Source organism: Octopus sinensis, linkage group LG16, assembly GCF_006345805.1.
Source record: "Octopus sinensis linkage group LG16, ASM634580v1, whole genome shotgun sequence".
Lineage (NCBI taxonomy): Eukaryota > Metazoa > Mollusca > Cephalopoda > Octopoda > Octopodidae > Octopus > Octopus sinensis.
In genome coordinates this window covers 32,838,742-32,850,418 of record NC_043012.1, presented here as the reverse complement: position 1 = coordinate 32,850,418, position 11,677 = coordinate 32,838,742, and the positions used below count along the sequence as shown (strand labels likewise).

The 11,677-nt window shown below is 27.6% G+C and overlaps 1 protein-coding gene across 8 annotated transcripts in view; it reads right to left on the bottom strand.

Moving 5' to 3' along the window:
• The window catches only part of LOC115220420 (KH homology domain-containing protein 4), a 113,831-nt gene that overhangs the window by 30,368 nt on the left and 71,786 nt on the right, over window positions 1-11,677 (bottom strand). For all 8 annotated transcript variants that reach the window (XR_003882527.2, XM_036509973.1, XM_036509971.1 and 5 more), the window contains 2 exons: window positions 11,375-11,435; window positions 5,739-5,838 (listed from right to left, as the gene is read on the bottom strand). Coding sequence is in view for 7 of the 8 variants with exons in the window: in XM_036509973.1 (XP_036365866.1) it covers window positions 5,739-5,838; window positions 11,375-11,435 (161 nt within the window). In the remaining variant the exon portion in view is untranslated. The remainder of the gene's footprint in view (window positions 1-5,738; window positions 5,839-11,374; window positions 11,436-11,677) is intronic.

Below are 11,677 nucleotides of genomic sequence, written 5' to 3'. Positions count from 1 at the left end.
GAAAAATGTAATTTCTGGTTTTTCTTTTTGCACATTAAATACAATTTTATGAATTTAAAGATGACATATATAGAATTATTTAAAATCGAGAGCAAGAAAAACAAAACGCAAAAAAGGACATTGAGGTAAGGGTTCTTTAAATGTAGAGACCATTGTTGGATTTGAGGAGAAACTCTTCAAAATGTAATACCAATATGGAAAATCAATGGATGTTAACAATTGGATCCCCAAAATAGAGAATTTGATTAAGGATTATGGATTTGGTATGTTTTTCTATATCAGCATAACAAAACAATCAAAATCAGAAGACACACTCAAGCATGTATAGAAATTTTAAATTATTCTGCAAACTGGTTATCGACCCATAAAAAATGAATTTGATGACAACAACTCCACCTCTCACACATATAATAATTTATAAAATAATAAATAAAGCTGTTATTTCATTAATAACAAAATATTGGATTATTTTCAAGCAAATGAGCATGAAATATGAAATAATACATAAAATCAATAGTAACTCAATTATGTCAGAGCAGTTATGCTATTCTACCGTACATAAACAGCTAATAAGCAGGTGCTGTATATCTCATTATACATGATTACTCTATCATACATAAATAATTAATAAACAGATGTTGATGATTGCTATACTTCAATTTATGATTGAAAATGTTTGAAATAAAACCTAGAACATAGCAACCTCAAGAGATGAACATTATTAATAACCTTATCTTTTTTTACATTATATCAAATTACGTATCTAAAGATATCCAATAACACTATATAATGATGTTTTGGTGTAGAATATCATCCAGTCAGTTGTGAATACGGCACATATGACTGCTGGAAAATCATTTACATCAGCTTAATATGATCCTTTTGTGTTTATTTTTGCATTCACCACTACCCATGTATTCCCCGTCCCTTACAGGAGGAGGAGGTCTATCAATACTACAAGGGAGATTGTTGCACAAACAACAAACACAATGTTTACACACCACAATATCTCAACAATACAGAATCAAATAATTTTAAACAATGTCTGCCAAATGTACAAAAAAAAATAATAAATAACAAAAGAAACATATATACTGACAGGCAATGAAACATTAACTTAAGCAAACAGGAAGGAAAAAGATACATCATTTAAAGCAGTTTTGTGGAAGTTTAAAAAAAATGTTTGAATTATAACAATGAGCAGTTAGTGGTCAGTAGTAGTAGGTCCAAGTGAGTCAAGAATCTCTTGTTGACCCTATATCTAAGCTGGGATATAAATTATTCAAGATGCAGCAAAGTGAGAAAGAGAGAAAGAGAGAGGGAAAGGTAAAGAGAAAGAGAGAAACAAGCAATAATAAAATAAAATTTTTTTAAAATTGATAATATCCAATCAATTGTTAAAACTGTTACTGGGTTAGTAAATAGTAAATAGTCACAAGTTGACTAAAAATTAAAAGAAAAAAGAAAAAAAAAATTAGCCATAAAAATTCTGAAGTAAACTTTTTGAAACCAAAAGGGATGCTGCAAAATATGAACAATATTAAATCCTAGCAAAGTAACACATAAACATCCCATTTCACCACAAATACACACAAGCAAAATTGAACAACATTAAGAGAAATTAACAGAATATAACACTAAATATTCTAAAGAGTAAACACTCAAATGGTATTTAGAGTCTCAAATCAATTTTCATATGCTATTTCAAAAAAATGTCTCAGAATAGACATTTTCAAAGAATCGTTATGTGTACAAAGGAGTAGTATATTCCAATTTAATCTGGAACACATATTTTTTCAATTTTTTTTTCTTTTACACAAAGAAGCTTCGTTATACAATTTTCCATATGTGTTAGGTGCATATAATATGTGCAGCTGTAGATATGTGTTACCAGATAGTTGGTAATCTATACCTGTGGCAGAAGGCTTTTAATCCATAAATAATATTACAAATACGAGCCATACTGTAAGAACAAGCACAACTAGTAATGGACTCTGATAGATCTGTCCAATCTGCCCAAATCTAAAACCATCAATATTATCTTCAGGTAAATATATTACAAAGCTGTCAAAGTTCTAAATGATTCCAAGGATTTTATTAGTGGAAGTTATATGTAGAATTTGACAATTTGACTTACTGAAAAGACAAATCGTCGTACTTAAAGTAGACTTGAGTAAAAAAGCAGAGATTATTTTCAGTCATCCATATAGCATCAATAAAAGGAGTGGGGGAGGAGAGACATTTCCTTTATATAACATGCCAAGTGTAAAAAAAAACTTCACAAACATTTATGCAAAGCCTACAAAGACAATATTAACAAATTCTTAGTTACACAAGCTAGCTCTTTGAATTGGTTTTATATTGTCATATCTAAATACATTTAAATTTATCAAAGTATAACTTAATAAAACTATGTATAGGGTGATAATTAATTCCTTAATACTGATCTCAAATATTGGTACTAAGTATAATAATATAAATTTGAATAATTAGTACTTATTTTATTTATTACTGAGATAATGGTATATGAATTCAGAGCCCACAGGGTTCATTTAATTTAATACTAAATAATGAAGATGATATTTATTAAAAGTAGACTTTTATATACATTTTTTTTACTGCTTTAAATGACCAGGTTTTGATTATAAAATCAGTAATTCTAAGTATTAAAAAAATTTGTTTCTGGTCATTTTTAAACATCAACAATTTCATTTTTCTTCAATTATATCTCTAACTGAAACACTTATCAAAAACTATCTCGTCACAAATACAAATGGAAACACTTAGTGGAAATACTAATTTTCAAATATCTACTTATCTTTGAATTTTGTAAAATATAATCAAAGATTGTAGATTACATAAACTGTTAAAAAAGTGAAACATTTCCAGTTTGTTTAGCTTTCAGTTTAGATTTACATTGAGAATAAGAACATCTTCATTAACAGCATTAGATTTGAGTTTAGTTGAAATATAAATAATTATATTGAACAGTACAAAACAAATATATATACAAATATAATCAATAACGATTGCTATCATTAATTCCTATTACTTATCCTAATCATCATGTCTCTAGCTGCTTTAATTTTATTTCAAGATCTATAATAATAATTCACATTTCAACAATCGTATAAGTCTATTTTATATTTAATATGTAAATTACATAGTAATAGTCTTTAATCAAACAAAATTGAGAATATTTTTAAAAAGCTATCTAAGCTAAATGCAGAGTTAAATAGTAATTAAATAATAATTTACCAACCATAAAAATTATCTACTTTATTTAGTACATGCTTGGAACAGTTTCTGGCTAAAATGTGGTAAATTTGAAATAGACTTATTTTATAGAAGCAGAGTTGGTTAAAATACGTGCTAGAATTGAAGAAATTAACAGAAAGCGAGATAAATTAATAACTACATTGTACAGTATTTCGTTTTTGAAATGACTCTCCCCAGACACAACAGAATATACATTAAACAGTGTAATGAGAGAAAAGGGGAAAAAAATAGACTACCAGAATTGGGAAATAATATTTAAAAATTAAGACTTGCTAATTTTAATCTAAATATTAACAAATATTTTAACTAACTGGGCATTAAACAAAGAAAAAAAGCAAGCGATAAAGGTTTGAGACTTTAAATATTCCATTTTGAACATGCCTAAATTGATGTGTGTATGTTATATACAGTATATGTACAAAGTGTAGTACATTTAACAATTTGATGACTAGAGAATGCTAAAGAATTCTATCAATTATGATAGAATATATTGTGTTATTTATTCATTGAACTTCTGTGATTTCTCAAAGTTCAAACAAGTACAATATCTTAGCATTCATTTCAGTTATTTAATAATTTACGGCAATAAAGACAAAGTTTTCAAGATTTCAAATCTACAGTGGTAATAGTAGAAGAGTTTATAAAGAACGGTGATATACACTCAGTCGTTATTTCAAAGAATAAACAACCGATTGCAGAATGTTGGAAAACAATTCTGGCAAATTTGGAAGACATCAGGTAAATATTAAAATCTATCAAACTTTGTTGCACAACTTTAGCTGAGAAATTATTTTGGAACAAAATATAAGGGATGGAGATTGCAGAAGAATATTTCAGACATATGCTATGTTGAATTCAAGAACAATTCTGCAAACTAGAAACAAAAGCTTATTAGTACCTGTGAAGAAAAAAAAAATATATTGCTTGGCACAAACAATGATTTTAAACTAATGTTTTGTTTGCTTTAGAAAAAGTAATAATAATAATAATAAACAAAAATGAAAAAAAGCACACAAAAAGTAGGAACATTTTAAAACACAGGAAAGGAAGATAGATTGATAATTTTGGGAATAATAAAAATTTGTGCATAAATTATACTTCTGGCTGTATGTCCCCCAAATATCCCCCCATCTGAATGTACAGAAAGAGCGAGAGAAAGAATCAATTAGTATACTATAGAGATCATAAGATGATTGTAAATATGTTAAACACACACAGACATATGGAAAAACCCATACACACACATACATACACAATTATGCATGTATATACATATGTATACACACACACATACATACACACACATATGTTGATGTATGTATACATATCTAAATAACTATGTGTGTATATATATACATATATATTTATGCATGCGTATATACATATATATGCATGTGTATATATATATGCATGTATATACATGTATATATATATATATATGCATATATATACATGCATATATATACATGTATATATATATATATGCATATATATACATGCATATATATACATGCATATATATACATGTATATATATGCATGTATATATATGCATGTATATATATGCATATATATACATATATATATATGCATATATATATACATGTATATATATACATGTATATATATACATGTATATATATACATGTATATATATACATGTATATATACATGTATATATATATATATATATATATATATATATATATATATATGCATATATATATGCAAATATATACATGTGTATATATATATACATACATGTGTATATATATATATGCATATATATACATGTGTGTATATATATATATATGCATATGCATATATACATATGCATATATAATATATATATATATACACATACACATATGCATATATAATATATATATATATATATATATAATATATATATATATATATTACATTATAATATATATACACATACATACACACACATGTATACACATATATGAACACAAATACATAGATACACAAAGTGATAATGTAATCATTTACACACGATAGGTGTGTGCATGCATACATTTATACAACATACACACACAAATACACATATATACTGTCCATGTAATATACACACAATAAATACATGTAGACTATACACACAATCTGTGCGTAGATATACTTGTGTATTGTGTATGTGTATCTAGAAATATAAATTTGTGTGTGCATATATGTATGCATTTTTCTTTTTATTACCCAGAGAGAAAAAAAAAAAAAGACTACATACAGAGATACCCACATACAAATATATCGACATATATTGTTTTCTGAACTATCAGCAATTTATCAGCCAAATTTTAATGTAAAAAAAAAATATAGCTTAAATTGCAGGGCAGGCAGGTGGAGACAAGAGTAATGCTGCAAAGAACAGGGAAGAAAGGTCAAATTGAGTGACATGGATACAAAAATGCTGTACTACGAGCTAGAAGAAAAACTTACTCTGCTGCTGTAAGCCAGCCAACAAGGTGGCTGTCCCAGGACTCATGGATGCGGGTATGGCAGCCAGGGCCTGCTGAAACTGGGCGTAGTCTTGCTGAACCTAGAACAAAATAATGCATCGGACTGGTTATCTTGCAGCCCGTTTTGATGGATGACAACAACACCTGATCCCTCAAGTTGTGCCTGAATCATTAGCAGTTAAGTAGCGGGAGAAATAACATCATAATACTACTACTACTACATCAATTAATAATAATAATAATAAATAATACTAACAGTAATATAGATTGAAATTAATAATAGCTATATATATGTGAGAAATTGCCAAACAATGTTTTAGCTCTTCCTCTTGTTTAGCTAATTATTCCAGTGACACAGAACAATTCATGAACAGATCAAAGCATTAACAAAACCCTGATAGATTTTAGGAACCAATATTATGTTTGGAAATGTTTACTCCAAGGAAAGTGTTCCTTTTAAAATAATTTTAACATTTCTTTTTTCTGTTTTTGTATGAAAGAGCAGTAGCTCAAATCAGATGTTTTAGAAATCTTATATAAAGTTATCAGATTGAGTGCTAATAAATTTTCAGACTCAATTAAGAAATATAATATATTAAATTGGTAAATTTTCTTACAACTTGTGCATCAGAAATTGAAATAATCAAGGTGGAAATATTGGCAAATTATTTGGATTTTAACAATAAATATATAAGTTTTAAATGTCATCTGATTATTTAGTAGTTTAATAACAATATTTTTATGCATATAGACCTCTTACCTAAGCAAAGTTATATTTCATAATTTACATATCCATTAACAGTAAATATCTTAATTATAATGCAATGAATAACTAATTACAACTACTGTTTCTGCTAAATTAGAAAAATCTTTTAGCATATATTTGCATTTAGTTGTTTGTACTTTTTTCTTGTGAGTACAAAACACATGCCCAAAGAACAAATTTCAAGCTAATCTTCTGACCTCTAAAACTGTATGGTAAGCAAAAATAATAATTGGCAAACCAAGTCAGAACACTAGCAATCCTGTTGGAAAAGGTTTAATATTTAACACAGATTGTAAATGTTCTGTAGTTGAGAAATTTTAAATTAATGATTTCCCAATGAGGCAGGTGGGTGCTTTGCTCACAAACTAAACTGAAGGTAAATTAATGTCACAGAAGAATCTAAATTAAATCACACAGGAAAACTGAGTGTGTCCGAAGGACTGTTTGGTAAATATTCTGATCTAAACAAAAGGTCTTTAAGAAACTCAAGGATTCTATTTCAATGTTAGCCCAGATACTATGTTGGAAGATACAGACAAATGTTATTTTGATAAAAGTATAAAAAAAAAAAGATCATTGACATCTAACTTAGAAAAAACACCAAATATAAGATTATTTAAGGTACACACATACATTATAGAATAATTAATTTTGTATGCAATAAAAAAAAACATTTCAACAAAGAACATTTAAACCAAAAAATAACATTATAAAATGTTGATATAAAAAAATGTAATGATACTGAATTAAAATATCAAAACAACCCTACTGAGGATTGAAGATTTAACAAAAATTAAAAGATTAAAAAAAGTAAATTTTTAATAACTGGAGCCCAGGTTAAAATTCTTAAAGCCCCCACAAAAGTGTCCTAAATTTTTAATCAATTACATCAACATTAATAGGTAATCCTATCATAAATACTATACTGAAGCATCAGTATTTAAACATTAGTCTCATCCATTTATATAACCTTCCAAACAGACCAAAAATAGTTACATGAAATTTAAGGCAAAACTATTATATTAAGAAAACCACACAAAATTTTAGTAGTTCATTTTATTCGCCCTTTCGAATTATGAGGAAATAAGATCTTCAAGAAACTAAGCAACTAACTTTACTCACACACACACACACATACACACAGATATAGAAAGAAAGAAAATTATTCAAATATTTTTTTAAACTATTATATTTCACCATGCAGAGGTCTTCAAATTGAAACCATTATACTCCCATGGCAATTCTATTGGCAGCTAACTTATGTAGCATGTTGAAATATTTCTTAAAACCTCTATCAAATATATTATGTTGATTAAAAAAAGGAAGATAAAATAATATCAGCAGTTGTTTTCTGGATATAATAAAAACAGAATATCTTATCAGTTCAAGAAACATTTGAACCAGCATGTTTCAAAATAGAGTAAAAGCCTAGATCTAGCTCTGCTGTTAAATTCATTGACCACATAAACAGCACCAAACTGGCCTGGAAGTTTAAATCACAACAGTTATTTGTAGCATGAGAGTTGGAAAAGTAGGAAAAAAAATTCTGGTTAATGTTAACGATAATTGCCACTTGACATTAGTTTACAGCATGGAGCTATGTTTCAAACCACTAAGTACATTTGAAATATATAGATTAATTAATGGCAAAATAGTCAAATCAAAATAATAAATAATAAAGGGAATTAAATCAGGTAGTAGTTAGAAAACTTTCCTTGGATAGAAAGTTTAAATTCAAATCCTGTCAAAAACTTGAAAGAAAAGGAAAAACATTAGTATATATTTATACATATATATATATATATACATACACACATATATTTCTATATATATATACACACACACATATATATATATATATACATATAAAGAGAATTTGATTGAATAGAACTTGAGATTTATTAAAATAATTAAAAAGATATTAGTTTTGTTTTTTTGTTATTTTTATATCGATTTTGCTTTAATATTCAAAACTTGAAGAGGACAATAACATTGGTTCATTATGATTGAATGCAATGCATTTACTGTAGAAAAACACCTTTGAAGACATACTTAAAGTTGTAATAAGATTAATTAACTATAAAATGGATAATTATTCTCAACCAGAGCAATAATTTTTACTGCTACCCTGATGTAATGGTAATAAAAATAGCAAGCTATATATTAATAATGAGAAACAATGACAGAGTTGGTAAAACAGAGATCAGAGGTACAGGATATGTTGCGTTTAAGAAACATTCTTAAGATTAAAGATTTCAACTTAACTACAGAAACAAGATAACATAGTTTGAAACCCCAGAATTATGTGAAAGAATCAATGATGCAATATTTGCAAAAAGAGATTTAAAAAAAAAAAACAAACAGAAAAAAAAAAACAAAAACAAAAAGACTACTGCAGAATTCTCAGAATGAGGAAATGGCAAAATGTCTTGTATTTAACGAAAGATTCTACTCATTTCTCATAAGAAGCATTCTACTGAACTGGAATTTGAATTTATGTTATACATATTGTATTTTTTTTTTGCTTTTCTTTTTTTTTCTTTTTCATAGCATTGCCAAATTTATCCAGATGGATTTTTTTAGCAATTTAAAAATGTAGTTTTGGCAAGATGGTGTGCAGCAGACTTTGGAAGTAATTGGGTAGAATATTCAAACTTATCTCATAAATATAATAAACTGATGTACTTACAAAGATCAGTACCTATGCAATGAGTAAATTATGAGAAGAACAATATTCTATTCTAGCCCCTCTTCAATCCAACCAATGCATAATAATTTGATAGTTTATAGACAGTGGACTGGTTCAACAGAAGAAGAAAGTAAAAACCAATTCTCTATACAATTTGATGTGTAATTTAACATCATGGAGAATGCCTACAGATAACTGAACCCTGGCCTAATATTATGAAAGAAATTTGTGTGCGCACACACACACACACACACACACACACGGTTGTTTATAAGCCTGAATGTATTTCACACACGTACACGTTTGCTTTTTCTTGAAGATAACATAGAGACACTGAAACTGCATTTAAGTAAACTATCAAAACATTTCACACTACTTTCTATACTAATTACAATAATGATTTTAATCTGTTGAAACGAGACCCTGAACTATTGAAAGAAAATAAAATCAAATAACTTTGGTACTATTGATGCTGAAGAGATGAAATGTAAAGTCAATCCATGTTGGAGCTCAACTTAGAATGAAAGATACTACAAAGTATTTAATAAGCACTAAGTCTACACCACTCCACCAGGCTATTATAATGTCTACACTACTCTAACCATACTATAATAATATCTACTATACCATTCCGCAAGGCTATAGGAATGTCTACACCACTCCACCAGGTTATAGTAATGACTACACAACTCCACCAGGCTGTATAAATGTCTACACCACTCCACCAGGCTATAGTCAAGTCTACACTACTCCATGTTATAGTACTGTTAAAAATCACAAACTACAAGATCATGAATTGAAATATATTATGTTGTACACCAGACACATTAATTTTGTTATTTCAAAGATACATTTAAGAAGGTATTTTACCTACATCTTTTCAAAGCATACACACCAAAAAATCAAATTAAGGTATTTATAACAGACACCAGAAATGTATAACTAAGTGCCATTTTTAATTGCACTAACTTCACTACAAATGGGATAATTTTTCATCTAAGCTGACAACACAAGCATAATGTTACTTGTACAAAGAATAGACAGTGATAGGAAGATTTGAATTTAAAAACTTTGGGACAACAAAACTATAATCTTACTACACAGCTACTGACTACTGAAACCTCAGAAATAATGGTAGAACAATATCTTAATAACTCTTGGAAAAGAAAGAATGTACCATTAAAGTAACCAAACAGTTTAGTAAAATTAGACTCAAAAAGAAATTAAATTTATTTTAGTTCTCTAAAATAAAGATTTGTTAAAGGAGAAGGTTTTAAACTAATTTTTAAGCTTCAATCTAAACACAAGACATTCAGCTTTGAAAATGAAGCACAAAGTATTAAGAAATCAATCCAATAAAAATTTAATATATTTTCAATTGAAATCCATCTAGATCAATGAAATCTGCAGCAGACAGGTTAGGGGGAGGGGAAAGGAAAACAGATAACTGATTTGTATTTAAGGAGTCATCAGCAAGTAAATCCTCTATTTTTAGACATGATGCCATAAGACAAAAAATGTTATGGGGAATAAATCATTTGAAGTAGAATTTGACCAAAATAGCTTTGTCCGTACAGTGCTTTCCAAGAGGAGAACATTTTTAAAAAGCCCCAGAAAAAACACACACACATAAAAAATAATAAACATAGAAAAAGACAACTTAGTTCAAAGTGGCCATATGTAAAAGAATTCTGAAACATAACTAAGTATATAAAACAAGGAAAAATATTATTTGATTAATTAATAAAATACATTTAGCTGTCCAGTGAGACTTAAGTTTCTTTTTTAACCATACAGAACTGGCTTAGAAAGTTGAACAAAAATTTTTGTTAAAATTTGGAAAAGGGCAAAAGAATAAATAAATAATTAAATAAATAAAAAAATAAAAATAAAATGCACAAGAAATTGTCAATGTTAGAAAAAGGAAAAAAAATTTATAAAGTTTGAGTCCTGAGAAGCAAGAAGAGAGGAAGAAAAAAATACTTTTTTTCTTAAATATGTAGATTATTTATTAAAGTTTTTGATAAAATTTTCTTAAAAATAGATATTTCAGTGTACAAGAAAGTTTTGTGGACAGAATAGGAAGCAAAGAGTAATAATTGGAAGAATTATGGGAAAATGTCAATGTATGCTGTGTGTGGGATTATGAAAGCAAACTTACCGTTTGTATGAGATTTTCTGCAAGCTGTTTGGCCTGTTGCAGTCCCATAATATTTGCATGTCTAAATAAACAGAAAAAAAATGAAAAATAAAACATGCATTTAGTCAAATATATAAATGAAACAATCTACTCTCTTAAAAACCAAATTTCAAATAAACATTTACAAAGGTCATTGAACATGTAGGATTTCAGGGAGAGAAAAATAGTTTTCATCCCAACTGACGTTTTCTACATGACTAATATCATGAATTCTCATGGAAAAGTTAAATATGTTATACATGTTATATCTCTCATTTCCTATTT